This window comes from Ictalurus furcatus, chromosome 19 (genome assembly GCF_023375685.1).
Source record: "Ictalurus furcatus strain D&B chromosome 19, Billie_1.0, whole genome shotgun sequence".
Taxonomy (NCBI): Eukaryota; Metazoa; Chordata; class Actinopteri; order Siluriformes; family Ictaluridae; genus Ictalurus; species Ictalurus furcatus.
In genome coordinates this window covers 6,938,286-6,960,776 of record NC_071273.1, presented here as the reverse complement: position 1 = coordinate 6,960,776, position 22,491 = coordinate 6,938,286, and the positions used below count along the sequence as shown (strand labels likewise).

General features: G+C 41.8%; 2 protein-coding genes across 2 annotated transcripts; both read right to left on the bottom strand.

Moving 5' to 3' along the window:
* Positions 1 to 228: 228 nt before the first annotated feature.
* On the bottom strand, positions 229 to 2,164 carry fgf23 (fibroblast growth factor 23). The gene is made up of 3 exons (XM_053650616.1): positions 1,785 to 2,164; positions 1,502 to 1,605; positions 229 to 1,057 (listed from the first exon to the last, which is right to left on the bottom strand). The coding sequence occupies exons 1-3, from the start codon at positions 2,008 to 2,010 to the stop codon at positions 623 to 625; spliced, it is 765 nt and encodes a 254-aa protein (XP_053506591.1). The 5' UTR covers positions 2,011 to 2,164; the 3' UTR covers positions 229 to 622.
* A 12,414-nt stretch (positions 2,165 to 14,578) lies between these two features.
* fgf6b (fibroblast growth factor 6b) lies at positions 14,579 to 21,149 on the bottom strand. The gene is made up of 3 exons (XM_053650793.1): positions 20,816 to 21,149; positions 20,298 to 20,401; positions 14,579 to 15,658 (listed from the first exon to the last, which is right to left on the bottom strand). Exons 1-3 carry the CDS (start codon positions 21,147 to 21,149, stop codon positions 15,482 to 15,484), a joined length of 615 nt encoding a protein of 204 aa, XP_053506768.1. The 3' UTR covers positions 14,579 to 15,481.
* Positions 21,150 to 22,491: the final 1,342 nt, after the last annotated feature.

The window sequence follows — 22,491 nt, the reverse complement described above, 5'->3', positions numbered from 1 at the left end:
TCTTTCTTTCTTTCTTTGGTCCTAAACAGCTTTTGAGCTTAAAAACATAACATCTGATTACAGCCACTGCTGTAAGCGCTTAAAAAACTTTATATCGTTTTATACACTAGAGAAATCCCCAACGTTGAACCCAAGTGCACGAAAAGATTGAGTCACACTTTTCTGAACCACAGTTGGTGTTTATCGGTGTGTATTTCCTGATGCTGACTGACACACACACACACACACACACACACACACACACACACACGTGTTTTTGTTGTTAGAAAATTAGGTCTATTGTGTTTGCGCGAATGTTCTAATCTACACAAGTACGCCCTTTTGCATAGTCACGTGATCCTGATCTATAACTTCAATGTAACGGATTAAGATATCTAATCCCAGATGTTGCTGTATCAGCACAATAATGCTGGTGTGATTCAATCAATATGAAACACTGTTAGAAACTCAGTTTGTGCTTACTGGTGTTTTATCTCCCTGCTGGCAAAATGCTGCACTTTAATTATTTATTGTGTGATTAAAAAAAAAATTTTTTTTTTAAATTAAATCAAGGTTCAATCATTATTTGATATGATCTGAAGGAACTTTCTGCGGTCCACCTGTTGTCCAATCAAGAGTGACTTCATCCCACTGTCCCGGACATCCGGGGACTCCCGGGGCTCCTGACGTGCTCCACGTCCCACGGGTCGTCGTCGTTCGGCGATGCGTGAGTTTCCCGCGAGCTCTTGTGCTCCTCCGGGCGCTCCACGTCGACGTCGTCGTCGCGGGCAGCGCGCGAGTCCGACTCCTCTGCGAGAAAGGCGTGCGCGCGTGCGCGCTGCGAGTCGGGCGCCTCAGCCTGGCGGTCCCGTCGCTCCCGGTGCTGCAGGCGCTCCAGCGGAACCGTGCTCTTCTCGGACAGGAAGAGGGACGTCTGCGGCAGATTGCGGCCCGCTGAGTACACCTGCTTCACACCATCCAGATCCAGCAGTATGCCGCTCCGGGGGGAGTAGTACACGTCGCGGTGGTTCTCCAAGAGCTTGTGATGGAAGAGGCAGTCATTCCCGTGGCAGACCGTCTGAGAGAGAGAGAGAGAAAGAGAGAGAGAGAAAGAGAGAGAGAATTTCCTTCATTTCCTTCACTTCACAGCCTTGTTTCCATCTTTAGCGCGCAATTATTCAATAAAGTCGCATTATTCAATACAGTGCGTAATGATGAACCTATCCTCACCTTACAGTGTTCCCACTATAGGGTTAGTGTTATAGTGTCATAGCCCTAACATTTTTAACCACCCCGTGGACAATTCCTTCTCTTTAGATTACATTTAAACCTTTAAATAAACAAACAAACAAACAAACAAATAAAATCCTACCGGCGTAACAGTTCCAGTTGACCGACTAAACTCGTGCGTAAAATGTTTTCACAAAAGATGAACGGTTATTCTAGTGCAGCTTTCATTCTAAGAAAGCAGGACGGGCAATCACTGGATTAAAGTGAGTCTATAAAGTGCAGAGACACTTACAGATGTGAAAAGGTTTCCCTGCGCGTCCATGCACAAGAACCGGTTACTCTTCACTCCAAGTATTGCGATCTGGTCCCTGCTCTCGGCTTTCAGTAACAACACACCTGTTGGAAATGATGCAAAAGGAGTCAGGAATAAATTCTGCGCGAAGCAAGTGGCGCGTTAAATAACTAGATATTGTGTTCAGGGTTGTAACTGAAGTGCCCACGTGGTTACTTCAGTAATCAACCCTGGAGGTGCAAATCGTAAAAAAAATTAAAAAAAAAAAAAAAAGCGCACTCACTGTATGAACCCCGGTGCGTTGTTTTGCGCACGTGTCCAGTCAGGCTGATCTCCAGGTAGAAGTTGTTGAGCTCGGTGCTGGTGCGCAGGTGCACGTACCTCCGCGGGTTGCCCCAGTTGGAGCTTTGCAGCGGTGAAGAAAGGTTCGGAGCGGCTTCACTATTTCTGCATCCATGAAGCGTCCAGAGCCACAGCGCCACAAGAGCGCGCACAGCTTCGCGCATCATGATACCGAGTCAAATTTTTGGCGAAATCAAATGCAATAAAAGAAAACAAGTCCGAGCAGACGAAGTTGTGTGTTGTGATGTGTGCAAACGCAAAGGCTGGCTATTTAAGCGCATCCACGCGCCACTCCTCGTTTCCCGTTTTGACGCAACGGTCGCCCCCATGAACGAGAAACGGAAGGATGAGGTTGTTTGGAGTGTGTACACTTTTTTTTTTCTGGTTTGGAGTGAAGTTAATTGGCTGCTGCAAGCCATAATTGCATTTTGACATACACGGTGTTGACTTTTCTCGTGCCCACATGCCACAAATTGATTGGATGCGTGTCGAGACATTTTATCTCAGCCACTTTGTTACTTCCACTGCATTTGCACTCGGAATAGAATGCTGAACAACAAACAAACAAACAAACAAACAACTGAAATATTAAAAACAAAAGCACAATTGAACGCCATAGCTAAAGGACACGATGATGGAAAAGAACTGTGCAAAATATCCAACTTTTTAATGGGCATCCTGGGAATGTTTACACTCCTGTTCACATCCTTACACTGGCCAGTAGAGGGAGCTCGCGCTTCACGCGCACTGGGCAGCTCCGACTCTGCTTCCTGAACCCTGAACTTCATTCAGCCCCAAGTTGTGTAGAAGGACTGATGTTTTCATTCATCAGCAGTTTATTTATCAATCTTTTTTTTTTTAATGCAAACAAATTATTGGATCAATAAAAAGGACTGATACATATTAAAATGAAAGAATGTATTCAGAGTGAATTCAGGGACATTTATTTTCTGATCCTGATAAGTGAAAGTCGAAACCTTTTTGCCACTGAGCTCTTTCAGTGCAAGAAAAATAACACGACTTATTCATTTACGTAACATCATATAAGTGGGTGTGATCAGACTCAAACAGGAAGTTGACCCCAACCATCTTGAAGTAGGGACATCTGACGAAAAGACATTTGTATTGAGTATGCCTTTTTTCCAATAAGGTTAAAAAACAGTCATGAATGATTTACTCCACATATTTACCGTATGATGCATGTAAACATAAGATGCATTACTGTGACGAAATAAGCGTAGCGTTAGTTCAAATCATGTACAAATGTGTAGCCTATAATTTAATTATGATGTCACAAATGACCAAATAGGGCTTCAGGTAAATTGGGACAGCCCTAAAATGCATTAAGGGGAGAGAGGAAAAGTGAAGGGATAGAATGGATGCATGAAACTATGTTTAAATGATGCATGATGGGTTTCATGTGCATTGAATGCTGTTTTTATGAAACGTCTTAAAAAAACAGGGCAATGATGCAGACAGGTTACTCAACTCCATTACTGAGTATGTAGAGATTTTTACTCAGTGTACTGTGTGCATATCAGTGTAATGTGTTGCTTCTCTGCTGCGCTTAGTACATAATCTGTTCATGCTGAACTGTAGAATATTAGTTTTGGGAAATCCTGAAGGTTTTCTAATCTCTTATTGTTGCTATCGCTGCAGGAAATGAATTATAGACAGAACAACATTTTAACATGTAGTCAATATTCCCTAGTCTACTGCATTCATATGCCATTCGAATATGTTATAATAATAATGATGAGTTTGGATATGATGTTTAAAAATCCCGCTATTGAAATGTAATTTATTAATGTCATTAATAAGTACGGTACAAATAAGTAATGTTTTAAACATCGCATTCTAAAGACGAAATAGGGATCCTGTAGGATCCAGGATCCTGAAGAAGGCTGTGTAGCTGAAACACATAGCCTAGATGTACACTTTTAATTGTATTGAATGATTTAGCCCAGGTAATTAAAGGCTTATACTTCACCACGTGAGAGCCTTGGAGTATTCCGTCTTTATAATTGGATTTTTACCTCCAGTTTGTCCAGTGAGCACCAGTAGCTACGTATAGACACCTGTGCAGCACTCTCTGCTTCTGCTGTTTTGTGAATGTTTTAAACATGTAATTGGGTGAAAACATGTGTCCCAAATGATCAAACACGCTTCTTCCAAATGTAAGAATAGTCTGAATTTGTTGAGGTATTTGTTTTAGTAATACAACGAATAGCCTATAAATCTGGGCGGCTGTGGATCAGGTGGTAGAACGGGTCGTCCACTAATCGTAGGGTTGGCGGTTCGATCCCCGGCCCACGTGACTCCACATGCCGAAGTGTCCTTGGGCAAGACACTGAACCCCAAGTTGCTCCTGATGGCAAGTTAGCACCTTGTATGGCAGCTCTGCAACCATTGGTGTGTGTGTGTGTGTGAATGGGTGAATGAGACACAGTGTAAAGTGCTTTGGATAAAAGTGCTATATGAGTGCAAACCATTTACCAAGTCTGCTGGATCACCATATAGGAGTCTTGTCTTTACTGTCTGGCAACGATGAGATTAATATTTGAGATGGCTGTGGATGTTCTTTCTTGGATGGTTTTGCACTCAAGTCTCCATCATTGAACAGACGATAACTTCAACACAACAGAGTTTAAGTTAAAACTATAATGAATTCATAAATAACTCTGATGCACATAGTCATAAGTTGCTCATAAGCTAATAAGTTCCTATTTACACAATTAGCACTTCTTTTTGACTATATAGTACACAGTTATAGATAGGAAATGATTTATAATATATATATTTATAAAGGGAAATGATTTAAAACCCAAGTCTTCTTCCTCATGTCGTCTCCGGGGGTTTTTGCTCACCACTGTTGCCTCTGGCTCGCTCATTAGGGATAAAGTTATACATTTTTCATTTATATCTGCAATTTATATATTTCTGTCAAGCTGCTTGGTGACGATGTCCATTGTTTACAGCGCTATACAAATAAAATTTAATTTTGAAGAATTTGATGATTATTAACAGACAAAAATGCACATAAAATATTACGAAATTTAGAAGATAGGTGCGTGAATATGATGTCGTTTACTAGTGCAGCAGGATTTGTATCAAGGTATATGATGTCACATTCATACACCTACCTGTATATTCTAAATAGAGTGATTTTTTTTTTTTACATTTTAATTATTTTATTTATTTATTTATTATACATGTTTTAGATATAGTGATATATAGCACCCTCCGGTAATATTGGCACCCTTGTTCTATGGTCCGATGAAACCAAAATAGAGCTTTTTGGCAATAAACACCAGAGGTGGATTTGGCGCACACAGAGAGGTAGCCATATGGAAAAGTACCTCATGCCCACGGTTAAATATGGTGGAGGATCTTTAATGTTTTGGGGCTGTTTTTCTGCCAGAGGACCTGGACATTTTGTTAGGATACATGGCATCATGGACTCTATCAAATATCAACAGATATTAAATGAAAACCTGACTGCCTCTGCCAGAAAGATTCAAATGGGCCGTGGTTGGATCTTCCAGCAGGACAATGATCCAAAACATACATCAAAATCAACACAGAAATGGTTTACTGACCACAAAATCAAGGTCCTATCATGACCATCCCAGTCCCCTGACCTGAACCCCATAGAAAACCTGTGGGGTGAACTGAAGAGGAGAGTCCACCAGCGTGGACCTCGAAATGTGAAGGATCTGGAGAGATTCTGTATGGAGGAACGCTCTCAGATCCCTCGCCATGTATTCTCCAACCTCATCAGGCATTATAGGAGAAGATTCAGAGCTGTTATCTTAGCAAAGGGCGATAGCACAAAGTATTGACTAAAAGGGTGCCAATATTTAACAAAGATATATATATATATATATTTGGATAAACCTGTGTTGTCTTTGCAATTGTTTGATACCCATGACAGCAGAGTATTTTTGTGATTTGTTTTAAACAAAATATCAAAAAGTTAAACAATAAAGACAATTTATCACAGCCTTCTTTGCTCATATTTACCAAGGGTGCCAATATTAGTGGAGGGCACTGTATGCACTGCAGAATATACAACTAAGCAATCGTTTGCCAAATGGAACAAGATCTGTTCTTATAATATGTTTGTGCTAAAATATTGGTCTGGCGTTTTCTATATTGAGTGGAACCAGTGTCCATTCTTGATTCCTTTTGAATTAAATGTGGCATCCTGACTCCTGTGAACAGAGATAGGTTTGTTGTGTCGTGAGTATAGAGTGCTGTTTGCACGTGAATAACACGGGAGTAGACACAACCGATGCCTAGAGAATCCGTCAGCCTTGAACAGCCGGTGAATTTAACTGGATTCATTTTAATCATTTTAATAACTGTCTAAAATGAATTCATTCTTGAAAAGTAAAAATTTAATTTAGCTTGAATACATATTTTCTAACCCCAGCTAGTTAGACCTACCTAGCACAAGCTAGCTTGATAACTACACAGAAGCACTAAGACATTTCTCATTCTATATGCTGGGTAATGATATGTTTTTTTTTTTTGTTTTTAAAAAAAAAAAAACATAGCTAGTATAAATTAGTTGGTAATAAGATCAGCCAGCTCATTCTTTTCTTTAAAATTCAAGGGTAATAAAGCCTAACATGGACTACTAGCATGGTACTAGTAAGCTAATTTAGCTAGTTAGGTACCATTCTTGCTTAGACTACAGGAAAATTGGAGCTGGGGTACTCGATCCACGTCTCAGTCGAGTCCACGTCATGTGTAACATGAAAGGAAAGATAAAAAAATAAATAACAACATACAATTAAGATAAAAAGAAATGAATGAATGTCTCCCTACCTGACCAGGGGGCTTTCTGTGCGCACACACTTGAAATGCGAGAACAGAAAGCCGCCGTATAGCGTGAGTACCGAACGGACTCTATGCACGATCGCTTCTGCGTTTAGTCTCAGCCAGCTCAGTTACGTCCGGTGCCGCACCGGACGCCGTTTTCGCTATAGGCGAAGATGGCGCAGGAGAGTATGACATGTTACCCTTGCTGTTTACTAGAGCTTCCCCAGATTACCGTGAATGATGTTAATCATATCGTGAGGCACTCGGCTGTTACACCCAACAATAAGAAGGAGAAGGGTTTCAAATGATATATTTCGAGTTACATCGACAACTTTGAGGGTGAATATTCTCATGCTATATCTGATTAGCGAATCTAGCTAAGTCTCCATTTCGGACATACTTGTCTTTGCACTATTTTATTTATTTACTTATATCGAATTAAAATTGAATTGATCCGCACTTGCATCCGCCTCCTCCTCCGGTCCATGACAACTTGAGTACATGGTTCACTGTAATGGTACCTTTTTGAGTATCGTTAAATCATAGTACTTTTACTTGAGTTTAAAAAACCTCCCAAAAACATGAACCTTTATTACATTTAATTTGAATCACTGTTGCAGAGTAAAACAAACATAAAGATGCATGAAAACATCTCTCTAAAACTCTAAGGGTTGAACTTTGAGGAGGTCTCACATAACGGGACACAACGATCTTCCGCCGAATTACCGTCTTCCCGCCGTTGATACTTTAACTTTCTGGAAGCCATTACTATATATATATATATATATATATATATAGGTCTTAAAGTGATAGCAGTCTAATAATCCTGCTGCTGTCTGTGTAATTAATGTTAATCAAACAACAAGAGACAAAGGCAAAATCACTCACTTCTTTGACTGACTAACTTCGGTACATTTTATAAGATATATGTCACACAGTGAAGTCTATTTTATTTTATATTCAGTTTCTGTAGTATTTCTTACTTCAATGCTGATAGACCTACCTGAGAAAACGGATCGTTATCATGAAATGAGATCGTAATCATATCGCCCGCCTCTAAACATTAGCGTTTGGTGATTCCAGTCTTGAATTTCACGTAAAATGTGAAATGTACTTCTTAATGTAGTAAAGATCATAACCCCTGCTGATAGGGATTTATTTTTGTCTTGGGAATTAAAATGAAAAAGGTTACAAGATCAGAGCTGTGTTCAGAAATGAGTTTGTTGTGATTCACAGACTGATTAAAAGCAGTGATAAAGCATGAAGCTTGTTATGACATGCTGCTATATGTAAGTCTACTCTGTACACTCTCTCTCTCGCTCTCTCTCTCTCTCTCTCTCTCTCTCACTCGCTCTCTCAGTCTATATAACTGTGGTTGAGACGCACAAATCATTGAAACCCTGGAGAACAGAGTATAGTGTGATACAATAACGAAACAGGTTCATTTGTATTTTCATACACTTGTAATATAATAAACGTTCTACATATACCTCTATATCCATTTTATTTTTCTTTGAAACCATTTTTTGATAGGAAACTAGTTGAGGTGACATGAAATTAAAATATTAAATGGCAATGTTGAGATGTAATAGTGGTATTTTTTTGTTATGTTGCCATTGGTTTGTGGAGGTTAAAATATTAATTTAACAGCTCAGTGTTCAGTTTACAACTTTTTAAAAAATTTGATTACTTTCTGGACTCGGCCGGACTTGACTCGGACTCGGCCAGTAAGGACTCAGACTCGATCGGTTAAGGACTTGGTCTTGACTCAAAAGTGGACTCGGACAAGACAGTAGGAAATGATATTAGTAGTCTCTGATAGGCAGACATCTCGTATGGAAATACAAGTGCTTTTTTTTTTTTTTTTTTAAAGAAGTAGGTAGTAGCTATATATGTGCTAGTCTTTTGAATCGGTTGTTTAACGTGTTAATGTTCTGTTATTTCTGCACTGCGACATCATTCCTGTTTAACTTTCTAACTGTGTCATGGGTTTATTACAACATACATTGTTTACACTCATAGCTGTGTGAACTTTTACAAAAAAATGTATTTTTTTTTTAAACAAATTGTTGTTAAAGTTTCTCTGTAGAAGCAACATTCTAAGTGTCATATGACTATTGCTGGGTAAAAGTGTTATTTTTCTGAGCTTCTAAGGTTTAACCCTCTTCTGCATCTTATTACATTTACATAAAAATGTTTTTTAATCTTTCTTATTTATTGTGAAATTTTAACCTATTAAATAAGCTGAAAAATAATAAGCATAATTTTAGGGAAAAATAGAATAAAATAAAAAATGTACAATAACCTGGTTGAGTAAGTGTACACGCCCCTAGGTTTATACTTAGTTGAAGCACCTTTAGATTTTATCACAGCATTCAATCTTTTGGGTAAGAGCCAATTAATTTGGTACGTCTTGACTTAGCAATATTCTGCCATTCTTCCTTGCAAAAGCATTCTAACTCTGTCAGATTGGACCTGTCAGATCTGGGCATCTCCTGTGCACAGCGGTCTTCAGGTCACCACACAGATCTTTGATTGGATTTAGGTCTGGACTTCCAAAACCTTGAGCTTGTCTTAGTGAAGCCATTCCTTTGTTGATCTGGAGGTTTGCTTTGGGTCGTTGTCATGCTGAGAGGTGAAACTCCTCTTCATCTTAAGTGTTTTAGCAGAAGCCTTAAGGTTTTGCGCCAAAATTGACTGGTATTTGGAGCTATTCATTATTCCTTCCACACTGATTAAAGCCCCAGTTCCAGCTGAAGAAAAACAGCCCCAAAGGATGATGCTGCCACCACCATGCTTCACCGAGTCTTTTGGTGATGTGCTGTGTTTTGTTTTTAGTTTTTTTGTGACAAACGTGTCTTTGGTATTATGGCCAAAAAGTTCATCTTTGGTCTCATCAGACCGTAACACATTATTCCACATGGTTTTGGGAGATTGTTGTCACATGTAGGGAGCAACCAGTACTTGCTATAAATTGCTGCAATCCTTTTAATGATGCTGGTGACCTCTTGGCAGTCTCCCTGACCAGTTTTCTCCTGATCTTCTTGTCAATTTTAGAGGGACGTCCTGTTGTGTTTGTCACTGGATATTTATATGTTGCAATCTCACAATAAAGGTGAAAAAGGTTCTGCTATGGAGAATAAAATAAATAAATAAAATTCACAAAGTAATACATCACGTAATGTGTTAATAATGTGAACTGAATTTTCAAATGACTCTTTTTTTGGATTTTTTTTTTTTTTTTTTTTGCATTTTCTATACTGTTTCTATATCCTAACCCAAACCCGAACTTTTTTTGGAACTGGGGTTGTATGCCAGTGAGGTAGTTTTGGCTGAACAATTTATCATTAGTTAATGAGGTTTTTAAAATTCTATTTAAAAATTCATTTTATTTTATTAGTCAACACCATGCACAGTGTATCTTGTTCAGCAAAGTGAGATTCATTCACTAGCAGAATGCATCGGTAAAAAAAAGTTGCATAAACTGCTATTGTAATCGATGCTTTTTTTTTAAGTAGAGAGGATCATTTATTTTTACAGTACATTTATGTCACGGCGGTGATAAAGAGGTGGACCGTATTCCTCACACTGTCCTATTGTCGGGTTGTTTTATGTGTTTATTTTTTAGTGATAACATTCGAGAGAACTTGTACTCAGTTTCCTCCAGTGCTTTATAGAGATATTCAGTCTTGCAATTCAACGAATTTTAATATGAGTAGCCTACACTACTGAATAAACACCTAATGTAACTATATATCATATGATATTGTATTATTGTAGCAGGTTTGATTAATTATTAATACAAATATGAATTGATTACGATGTTTGGCAGCAAGTCCCAGCTAGCATTTATTGTAAACAGCAGCATAGATGACTAGTTAGTTAGTTAAAAAAAAAAAAAAAAAAAGTCTATGGGCTGAGAGAGACGGAAAGAGAGAGCTTTTACATTTAAAGCACCGGTTCCTGGTCCTGGAGTAGCCCTTGTTCTACTAATCTGCTAGTTAACAGAGCTTCCTGTGTTGAAGTGGGTGTGTTAGAGCAGGGATAGATGTAGGAACCTGTGAGTTTGTGGTAATGAAAGGGTCGATTGACCTAATACTGCTCTTTCACCGAAGATTCCTGTTTCTATGATTATGATTTTGAATCAATAGCAGCTCTTCAAGTACGATATTTGATCATCCTCCACTTTTACTGATCAGCTGACCATCTTCGGTTTAAAAAGTCGTGGGCAAAAAACAATACCAAAAAAAAAAAAAAAAGGACACTTGTTACAAAATCAAACTTTTTTTTTTTACTGGTATCAGGAATACGGTTACACTGCTGTGCACAGCACATACGTACAAAAATAAAAGGAAAACCTACTCTTTTTTTTTTTCTCCCGATATATTCATTTGCACACGCGTCATCATTGGTTTTCAGAAACAAATGATTGAAGACGTCTGTTTCCTACTGCTTCACAATCATCGTAAGAAATCATAACTAAGGCAGGAGGTGAGGTATATGTTAACAGTGAAAAGGAGAGGTGGGTGAACACACCGGGGGTTTGAAACGCACACAATGAGAAAGAAGAGGAAACAGGGAGACGTAAAGAATAAAAGAGAGAGAGAGAGAGAGAGAGAGAGAGAGAGAGAGATTTGAAATTTCACAAATACTCCCCCTTATCACAGTTTCCAAACTTGATAACGTTTCCGCTGACATGTTAACAAGCACATTTGAACGCATATGCATTGTAAAATTTCCATGCAGTGTGTAAAAAGTAAGTACTCGTCGAAATTTGTTCGTTTCTACCGGACGTGCACGCCATTTAGCGTGTACAGTCTGGCTGAAATATGAGGTAATGTGACATACGAATGAAATTCTGTTATACTTCAAATACTAACTAAATACTGTGTAGACAAGTGGTTAGTGGTGCAGTGTTTACTAAAAGAAAAAGAAATAAATCAAGCGGCTTAATCCCATCTGCATCACCAAATGAAATTCCAGTGAGTTCACGACAACACGGCGCATCTTCAGAAATTTCTCACAAAGGATCTCTAGCGACAAGCTCAGCGGCACCCGTAAAAAATGCGACCCGTTCTCGCTCCGGAGAACAACGACGTCCCAAATCCTGGGACGCGCATGACATTCTGATGCCTGGTGCGCCACAGATTCCTGAGCCGCGTGCTGAAGAACAGAGGGGTTTGCACTGACAACGGACATTCACAAAGACATTCATAGCTCTCCTGAGGTTGACAGGCCACATCTCACAGGAAACTGGCTTCCATATTGCATGCCTAATAAACATTTTTACAGCTGTCTCAATAAATCTGCGTGACATGCACATCGACAGTCAGGATTGCTCCTGTTCTCAAACAGTCATGCATACGGTTCATTCTTCACGCGACACACTAAGCCAGCTACAGCTCCCGCGACTCCCGTAATCACTCTCAGTCCTTCTGGACTTTGTCCAAAATCAAAGGCATGCTCAGAAGGGCATAACAATATAAAAATTCCTTGGGTGAGACAAAGACCCATCATGCGACTCGATGACGCCTTTGTCCAATTTTTCTTGAGTTTGCACGCCGATGTGCGCTCTAAGTTGTAGGATTTGACTTGCCTTGCGAATTGATTCTAAAGATTTGACTCGTAACAAGCCACATGGTCTAGAAACAATGCCTACTTGTGCAGACAGTAATGGCGGCCACCGGTGTGAGTAGAGTTAGAAACATTGTTGTAATTCATTATTCCTCAATAAATGGTGATGTACAGTACTTTTGGAAGAAACATGTAGTTTTTCAGAGAGAGATTAAGCTTCAAGACACACTAACTGTACCGCGAGTATTCAGCCAGTGATCCTATCCATCTTCCATACCGCTTATCCTATACAGGGTCCTGGGGGAGCCTGGAGTCTATCCCAGGGGACTCGGGGCACAAGGTGGGGGACACCCTGCCATCGCAGGGCACAATCACGCACACACTCATACACTACAGACAATTTGGAAATGCCAATCACTCTACAGTGAAAGTCTTTGGACTTGCGGAGGAAACCGGAGTACCCGGAAGAAACCCCCAAAGCACGGGGAGAACATGCAAACTTCACGCACGCAGAGCGGAGGCTAGAATCAAACTCCCAACCCCGCAGGATGTTCAAGAATCCTCAACCACTTTTTTTTAGTTCCTGACTAAGCCGAAAAACTCTCCACAGGCTGTCAATGATATCACATTAGTATAGGGCTCTATGGCATATAAACTGTCAAGAGTGGTACTACGCTCTGTCATCCAAGACTTCTTCAAGGGACAAGATCGAGAGAAGGTCGTGTCAGAGACACTGAGCGGCGCTCGCCACGGTAATTTTAACAACCCGGAAGATGAAAAGAACTGCTTACTCGTTACGCCAACACCACACCTACAGTCGTACTACCTTCAGTACACGCTGCCTCTCAGGGAGGAACGTAACAGTGTAAAAAAAAACAACCCAAATTACAATGCTACTTGCATGTAGCATAATCAATAACCAGTTGAAAGCAAACATGATTATAAGGGATTATGGATTTAGGGAAAGTTCATAAACAGACTTGTTGAAAGGATCATTTATCTTTAAGAGTTTATCAAAACAGAAATACTCTGCTCTATCAAAATAGAAACACTCTTCTTTTTAATGTATAAGCGACCCTGTTTTGCGGCATAGTTCACAGGACACATGTTCACACAGGTGAACTCACACCCCTACTCTCATGCCTCGAATCGAAGTTAAAGATGAACATGATGGGGAACTCAGGGGCTTTGATGACCCTGAGCATGTCAGGGATCAGGGCTCGTCTGCGACCCTGACCATGAACTAAAAATGGGCCGATATCTGACCAGGGCTGCCCTGGGTTACTGCTGGAATCCCAAGGCCTTGACAAGCGTTGTTTTTTTTTTTTGTTTTTTTTTTTTACAGGAATAACTACGATGATGCTCACTGTGCTCAGGTATTTAGGAAGCTGTCGTCTCTACCCCCTGGTCGGGAGCCGCATAGTTCCAGCAGAATGAACAAACAAATCTGGCTGCGGCGTCCCGTACGTCTTCCTCTGGATTAAAATAGTGCAGTTCCTACCCTGCTCCCTTTGAAAAGAGATATTTCTCGAAGGTTCGGCGAGGAAAGCGGGTGACCTCTGCCTGAATTCGTACAAAAGAACCATGGCTGTCTTTGTGTAGGAACGCCACAGCAGCAACCCTGTAATTTTATTTGCCAGTAACAGCAGCAGTAGCCTCTAGACAGCACTGTGCCACTGCAGTGCAGCTGCAGCAGAGAGGCTTGGCCTTACAGCCTGTCATACACACTCCCACTTCCCTGGGGACACTGCCACGAGCCACTCCACATCACACACACACACACACACACACACACACTCTCGCCCTCTCTCTCTCTCTTCTTATACACATGAATAAATAAATATGTCGTGAACTCTCACATACTCCGAGCCCCACCACTAACAGCAGACACTGGCATTGATGGCCTCTTTGTGCAATCTGAAACACGCTTTGCCATTAGCAGCAGACAGTGAAGCGTCAAGCTCTTCGCTTCCAGATTTCTTGGCCGAGCTCTTGGTATGTACAGCAGTTTCACTGGTTGAGTAGACTAGCACATACATACACATACTATAAAAACAAGCTTATTTTAGTATATATCAAGTGTACTTGATCTCTTCAGCCATTCCAGTATTCCAGTGACAAGCATTACCAGCGTCGCAGTGTCTCGAATTATGAACGGAAATACTTCTTAGACCGCACTTGCTCAAGTTTTTTTTTCTTCTTCTTTTCTTTTCTGAAGCTAGAGTGCGCAAGCAAAAGGTACCCTAGGCGCAGAGTAACCCTTGGCCACAGGAAACGATAGTGTTGCGCCGTATTTTTTTTTTTTAAACCTAGCTCAGAGATAAAACTATGAACTAAAGAGAGAACTGAAGTTGCGACTGTTTTTTTTTTCTTCTTCTTCTCTTTTCTTTTCTTTTTTTTTAACATTCTCTCAATTCATTCACTCCGCTCAGCCCGCAGATTGGCCAGTTCTCTAGTCAAAGCAAAGAGAAGTCAAGCTGAGATCGAACGGCCATCGCCTAACCCCCCACACCACCCCCTCTGCGGGAGAGTCCCTCCAGAGCCATGGCTAACATGTCAGCCCTATTTCTGACTCCCTGGGGCGTTCGGAGAATTCACGTTAAAGGGGCGGCGTGGAGGAATGCCAAGGCACCTCAGCTCATCATGCAGCAAAAAAGGGATCCGTGTTGCTTTAAGTGCTCTCACATTTCCATGGCAGGACAACTAGAGACCAAAAAAAAAAAAAAAAGCCACAAAACAAAACAAAAAACTAGATATGTTAGTATATATAACCTGACAGCACAAATGAAACTATCAAGCTTGCTTTGGCATAGACAAAAAGAATAATAAAAAAAAAAGGATTCAATTCATTTTCTGCATAACTTCGTGAATCCCTTTAACCCACAAGCGGCTCTGAGGTAATTAAACAAAATCATTTTGCCGTATAAAGCTGAAGAGGACATCTTCCTGTCTGTTCCAGTATTTCCTTATGTCCTGTTAAGCACCCGAGTGCGGTGAGGAGACTGGCAATGCCTCCATATCCACGAGCAATAATGTACAAAAAGAAGAAGCAGCAAAAAATGGCATATACATAAAAATCAAAAAACTTTGGCTATCCAAATATACATATATAAAGTCACAATAAATATCATCGGAGTAGTATTCTTGCAGTCTCTTTTTGGTGTTCATCGTTTCGAGGCTCCCATGTCGGAGAGCAAACCGCATGTGCAAAACAAGAGCGCTTCGGGCCGGTCTCGCTCATATTCGAGGGAGGAAGTGAGTGACCGTCATGGAGGTGCTGGCCTTGTTGCCTCTCTTCACTCTGCCGTGTTTGCTGAGAGCGATATAGAATCCCTTGTAAACGGAAGACTCGTAGGCATTATAGTTATTCGGCAGCAAGGTCTCCTTGAACTCGCACTCGTGTTTAAAGGTGGGCTGAAAAGAAAGGAGACAGAATGAGATCAGAAACACGGACGATATACAGTTTGACCTCTTGGTGATCGCGCTCTTCTCGACTGACTCATGCGATTGAGATGTTTGCACTAAAATCAGACTGAGCATGACATTCTGTTAGAGAGGTAGTGCATGTTCAAAGTAAACGCTGCTCATTTTACATTTGCGACTGATTCACCCAACCCAACCCCACTCCCCCCCCCCCCCCCGTACTTTGGTGCGCGCTGAGTAGATCGGAAGAGATAGCGTCTTAGCACATAAAACTATTAATTACATCAGGAACTCCTCTTAGGTGTACTTAAAGCGAACTGTAACCAGAGCAGATGACTGCTTGGTCACGTGATCCACTAAACACTAGGAATGTTTCCTTTCGAGAAGAGCGCAAATGAACCAAAATGGCTACAAAGCCTCAAAATAGCTTAATGAAAGCATGAAAAAGTGCACCGCGCACACATATTACGATTTCACTCACGTTTCCTAGTGAGTTTTTCTGCATCGGCTCACGAAAGTCGAGTCAAGCGGGTGTTTAATGTCACTCTATGTAGCTTGTATACATTGGAACGAATTGTCGTTTCTCCAGGACAACTGTACGACACATAACAGTACACAGCACTACAGTAAGGTGCCGCGTGAGACGAGCGCAGGACGATAAACAGCAATACAAAGACAGCAACAGGTATATCCTAATATGGCTTTCATTTGTATAAAAATAGGCTTATTTTGTAGAAGAAATACAAAATCCCTACAAACGCTTGATGCTTTTTGCTGCTTTCCGTTGGTTTGAAATCCAACACTACTTCCACATCATTATGTAAAAATAGGATATGCTGCATCACGTGCTATTTTTAAGACAGCAACCGATTGATGTGGCTGAAATCCAGAATTTTGCCGTGATTGCATCATTAGTGTGATTATCGCAAGTAATATCCTTATTCATAACAAACAGACACTACTGGTATACAATTACTGTTAGATGATTATTTGAATCTTTGTCTGCTGAAAAATAGTCTAAACTATGGGTTTTTTTTCTTTTTTTCCGTCGGTTGGTTTTATGTTACATCATATTGGGGGGAAAATGCAATCGGCTTCGTCAGTCCGCATTTTCTATCCCAAGACGGTTTTACAGCTTAAAGGAAAGTGCTTTCCTTTCAGTCCGGTTGAGACACAAATGAAAAAACTCGTCCTGACAGCTCTGAGCGAAAACATGAACTGCATGTGGGGAATGTTAATAATAATACGTAATAAGAACGCTCCTCCCGGAATTTTATATTAAGCACCCGTGTAATCAGAATCTGAACATGCAGAAATACTGACATACCTTTTGAACTTAAGATGCGGATCCCTGAATGCGGCCCAGAAACAACAATTATCCACGGGTTAGATTATTGACCTAGCTAAATTAGGTCTGGTTTAAAATATGCACGAGGTTGGATCGCGAGTGGGTTTTGCGTCAGGAGGTCACGGTGTGGGACAGATTTAGAGCGGTGAGCGAGAGGGAGCGAGGAATTATTGGTAATGATAACTAACCAGTACACCATTTTAGCCTTCTGGTATCTGGTCGACATGGACAGCCAGACACTAACTAGCAATGAAAAGCAGCGAACTGTAAATGCAAGTGAAGACAGCGACAGGGAACAGAAATAAACGACATAGTTGACTATAAAACATGAGCACAATTATACGAACGGTAAAAAGTCATATATCATTCGGAAAAAAAAAATGACAAGACACTGTATATGCGGGTAATAAAAGGCAGAGTGCGGCGACGTCTTGTCAACACAGTGTTTGAATAAGCAGAATCCATTCCTGGGTTTGGACATTTTGTGACTGAGGTAATGCTGTAAACTCTCAGGCTACTGCAAGGTGATAAAAATGGCAGCAAGACTTTAATGGTTACTTTTAGCGGCAATTAAAACCCCATGGATATTTCATTTCATGGGCATGCAAATTTACAGACTTTTATGCACAAATAAGCAATACAAACGATACAAATTCCTCTTTAAGGTGTATCCTGGCATGCCTCTTGCTTGTGCCGTACTGTATAACGCCCTTAAAATGATCCGGTTGCATGTGGCATTTTGTGCTCAAAATGCGGATAAATTCCCCTTCTACAATCTGCTGACTCCCAGCTACTTGAGAAAGCATACTAGCTAGTGTTTAAGGCCTGATTATGAGCACCATCTAGACTAAGATTAAGAAATTTAACAGTTGTTCATTATTTAGCACCTTCGACTATAAAATACCTGTTGACGAGTCCAGATTTCTCACTCTCCGAACCGCATACCCTTCCTTTTAGCTTCGCTGTAGTTACTAAAAGGTTCATTATACAGTAGTTACTGAATAATATACAAGTCCATAGATTACGTTTAAGGGGTTAAACCTGATCCCGGAGCAGTTGTATACAATTTATATTTTCATATTTACTCAGCGGATATTCCCCGATCAGCTTCAGTCATTTCATTTCACGTTCAACGCTCTAATATGTTGTCCTTTGACCTGACATTTAAAACTCTGAGCTGTCTCGGTCGTGGTGTACTTGCTTGTCACAAGGGGCCCAGATTTAATTGCGAAACGAAAGAGAGACTATCACGTAAAGGATGTTGAATCTTTCAACGCGGCTATAATGAGGGCGAACAGATGATGTGAAAAACACTCAGGGCTGATACGGGGCGATGAGGAAAAGGACTTTGCAGTTTTAAAAGGCTGGATCTTACTTTCGCCCGCGCCACACTAAGGATCTTCACGGCAATAACCTGAGTGTTGAATGAATTTACGTATTTACGGTGTTAGTTAACCCTTCGTTTCCTGATGGACTTACAGGAATACTGTAACTGCAGATCTTTCGTTTTTGTTACTTTGGTGAGTCTGTGCGTGTTTATGGCTGTATGTAGTTGTTACGTATTGATATAATCAGGGTGTTGACGTCTCAAGGTGTTTGGGGGACGTCTGACCCGCCCTGGATAAGGCTTGATCCCAAATCAAGATGCATGGAGGGGGTCTTGAAATTTTTCATATACTTCTACGTTTTAATAAGTGAAAATTAGCTGGTATTGCCCGGTCTATCTGAAAAAAAAAAAAAACGTCAATATAAATGAAATCGGTCGATACCAATACCGTACCATTGCGTAAGACGCAACCCTTTAGTCACGACTCACGAATTTTATCCGTGTATAGTTTAGCTTGGTAATAAATCGAAGCTTAATGCAGTGACCTTTTCACAAATAAATAACAGAGGTCTTTTTTGCACTCAGATTTCACGAGTACGAGAAAGGGGACAGACATGAGGCAGTTTTTTTACTAGCAATAAAAGACAAGTAAGTTGAAGAGTATTTCAGGAAGCACACACGACTTTTTTGTAAGGCATTCACGCCACTATTCGCCACATAAAGCTGAACAGCACTTGTTGTGTTCATGTGCTGTTCTGAGGATACAGCACAGGGATTCACTGAAGCACACATCTGCATAACATGTATAATTCACACACTGGATATAATGTCCATGTTACTACAATGAATTAAGTTTGTAAATGTACATCTTTCGATTTAACAGCTTTAACTCTATTAAACAGCCTTTATTGACCTATTTACTTTTTTTGCTGACCTTACATATATTTAACCTAAATGGAAATCCTGCCTTTAATTTAAATATGTCCACCCATGATCCTAAAAGGGTTCTTCTTGGAATCTTTTCTGACAGGGAGACACTCATGTGTAGGGGTTCCCCCAGAGGAACAAGGCCTAAATGTTCTAGATTTTAACCTATTATCAAATCTAAACAACGATCATATTAAAACCTGCAGATTACAAAACACACTAGAACGAGCTAACTATTAAAGGGGCGGCTGTGGTTCAGGTGGTAGAGCGGGTTGTCCACTAATCGTAGGGTTGGAGGTTCGATTCCCAGCCCACGTGACTCCACATGCCGAAGTGTCCTTGGGTAAGACACTGAACCCCAAGTTGCTCCCGATGGCAAGTTAGCGCCTTGCATGGCAGCTCTGCTACCATTGGTGTGTTAAAAGTGCTATATAAGTGCGGCATTTACCATTAAAGATACTTTTTTTTTTGGGGGGGGGGGGGGGGGGGTCTGTTGGGAACTGAAGGCAATTAATAATAATATGCAATGGATTATTGATCATGCATAGCACCACTAGAATTTAAAGACATGTCAAGTCCTTGCACTTTAGCACACTTTGATGATTTGGCTTCTCGGATACAATTCTTCGACCCGTTAACAAGTCGTTTATCAGGCTGAAACGAGTAAAATGAGCAGGTAAGCGTGGAGTGAATCATTATTTTCCGTTGATATATACCATTAAATGATCTGTAAATAATGGAAATGTCATTGCTTCATCTTTGCGAGACAAACAATGAAAAGTCTGTCGATTTCTTCTCACCTTATCTTTGTGCTTTGGCAATAAAAACATATAAAAAGAAAACACAACTGCTGTGAGCCCTGCTGCTCTCCCACCTGATAACAAGCCCTCAAGGCTAAGAAGTGCGTGTCAGTGCTGAGAAGTGTAACAAAAATGATGTGCAGCACACAGGGAGAGGAGGTGGACGAGGAAGAGGATGAGGAAGAGGAGGACTGGGAAACACTGGATGCTGGGTGAAGTGGAACCTACCGTTCCGTACAGTCTTCCTCTGCTGCTCATGGCGACGAACAGCTCGCTCTTCACGCCGTACAGACTCACCACCCCGCGCTCCACCGCCGAAATCTCGATCAGACCTGAGCAGAAAGCACAACACCGCGTTAGAATACAGATCAGCCCTGCAGCACCGAGAACAGCAGCTCGCAAAGGTGTCGTGCAGGGACGCGCGCGGTGCCTTTGTTCTACAACGGAATAGAAAGCACGTTCAGATCAATCACACCGAGATCTCTTAACGCGTTCCTCAAGTCCACTCAGGACAGGACAGAGCGGATTCGGGACTTCCGAAGGAGTCGGTGTAAAAATAAGTTGCTATATCCGTCCAAGCATTCGTGTCATGTGGATACTTTACAGCGACGGATACATTTGTCATTTTTTTTTTTTTTTTTTAGTAAATAAATGCACTATATAGTGAGGAAGCTGTGCGTCCAGGACGTGCGCGCGCGTGCGCGTGTGTGTGTGTTGCGTTAGAGAATTTCTGCACGCAAACTCACTGTACTGGTTCTCGTCGTGCACACCGCTGATCCGGCCGTCTGGGAGGACCTGCAGGTGAAACCCGATGCCCACGTTGCAGTAGAGCCGTCGCACGCGCTTGATGCCCAGCAAATAGTCGCTCTCCCAGCTCGTGTCCGCCCTCTCGCCCGAGATGGCCAGCACAGAGCGCGACAGCAGGCTCTCCCAGCGGCGCTCGGGCCAAGTCCCGTTGGTGGCGCTGGCGCAGAGCGGCCCGATCCCGGTCAGCACGCCCAGGAAGAGCACAGTGGCGAGCGGCCAGCGCGCGCTGGCCTCACGGACCATACTGACGAGCGACCTTCGCGCAATGGCCATCCGGTTTACCTCGGGGGCACGTGGTGCGAAGCGCACGGCGCTAAAAATACCGCTCCTCCTGTTTTCCTGCCTTCGGCATGGCTGCACGAGCTTATTTTAGCGTCACGGAGCAGGGTTTCAGGAGCGAAGCGCGAGCCCGGAGTCAGTGGGGGACGGAGCAAGAGCGCGCTGCGACGTGCGGTGGCTGTGCTGGTGCTGATAGTAGTGATTAGCATGTTTCGCCTCTTTGCTTTTAGGGGCAACGCCGGACCGCTCAGTGTGTGTGTGTGTGTGTGTGTGTGTGGCCCCACACTCACCGAACACCTATCACACCTTGCCAGGCCCCCAGCATCCTGACATGCGACATCACTCTATCTTCACGCACTGTCCCGCGCGATCAGGAGGAGGAGGAGGAGGGGGAGGAGGAGGAGGTTCACAGAGAAAGTTGTGATGAACGCCCAGGCACTAGCTGCTGCTCTGGATGGGACTACAAGAGTCCCAATTTGGGACGCCGGTCATATGGCTGACCAGGCCGCTTCCTTATTTAGAAGGAAGGTGTAAAAACAGGCCACTTGTCACCGGAGAGCAATGGCACTCACGCTACCATCTGACACTATTCCCCCGTTGCCTTTTGGAGGAAGTTTATACAGGTTACGGAAGCTTAAGTTCTTGTCCCGTCATCCCCCCACACCCCCCCCCATCACCACCACCACCACCACCCCCGCAATGAAAACATATGGCATAATAACCATGCGTAACGAGTATTCAGCAAGATAAATCACGTGCAAAGCGTATTAGGGTTTAGATTGTAGGAATGCGCGGCGTGAAGCGGGGATGCTGCGCAGTGCTGTACCAAGCGCGCGCGCCTCTCGGTACGCCGTGACGTCAGCGCAGCATCTCTCGGTCACTGGCAAAATGATATCACTTAGCCTACTCAGCAGCCATCATCTTTAGTTACCTTATATTCAGTCATGTCAGCGTTGAGAAAATAATAATAATAATAATAATAATAATAATAATTGACAACACTGGAGAAGAAACTAAAATGCATACATTAACCCAAACTGAGATTTCCCTTTCAACTCTTAAGAAAACCTTTCACTAATAGTGTATTGCTGTGGTTAAATGATCACAGTAAAGTCAGTATACCTGTCTGAGGAATTGCACTACATGGTAGAAGGCTGTTAGACTTGCACATTTGCGCAGTCTTATGCTGTATCGTCATCTGTCGTAAACATGATGCCAGAGCCCAGAGGGAAATAACGACAGCTCAATAGACAGACTCAGAATTAGATCGACAGATGTGTCGGACAGCGGGCAAAACAGCAGTATGTTTCTGCTGAGTGACTGCTGAGAGGACAGC

Excerpts from the sequence above, each read along its gene's own strand:
- fgf23 (XM_053650616.1), bottom strand. The coding sequence starts at position 2,010 with ATGATGCGCGAAGCTGTGCGCGCTCTTGTGGCGCTGTGGCTCTGGACG. Across the intron at positions 1,606-1,784 it reads AACGCACCGGGGTTCATACA|GTGTGTTGTTACTGAAAGCC; the intron begins GTGAGTGCGCTT and ends CATTTCCAACAG. Across the intron at positions 1,058-1,501 it reads AGGGAAACCTTTTCACATCT|ACGGTCTGCCACGGGAATGA; the intron begins GTAAGTGTCTCT and ends TCTCTCTCTCAG.
- fgf6b (XM_053650793.1), bottom strand. The coding sequence starts at position 21,149 with ATGGCCATTGCGCGAAGGTCGCTCGTCAGTATGGTCCGTGAGGCCAGC. Across the intron at positions 20,402-20,815 it reads GCACGACGAGAACCAGTACA|GTCTGATCGAGATTTCGGCG; the intron begins GTGAGTTTGCGT and ends CTTTCTGCTCAG. Across the intron at positions 15,659-20,297 it reads GAGGAAGACTGTACGGAACG|CCCACCTTTAAACACGAGTG; the intron begins GTAGGTTCCACT and ends CTTTCTTTTCAG.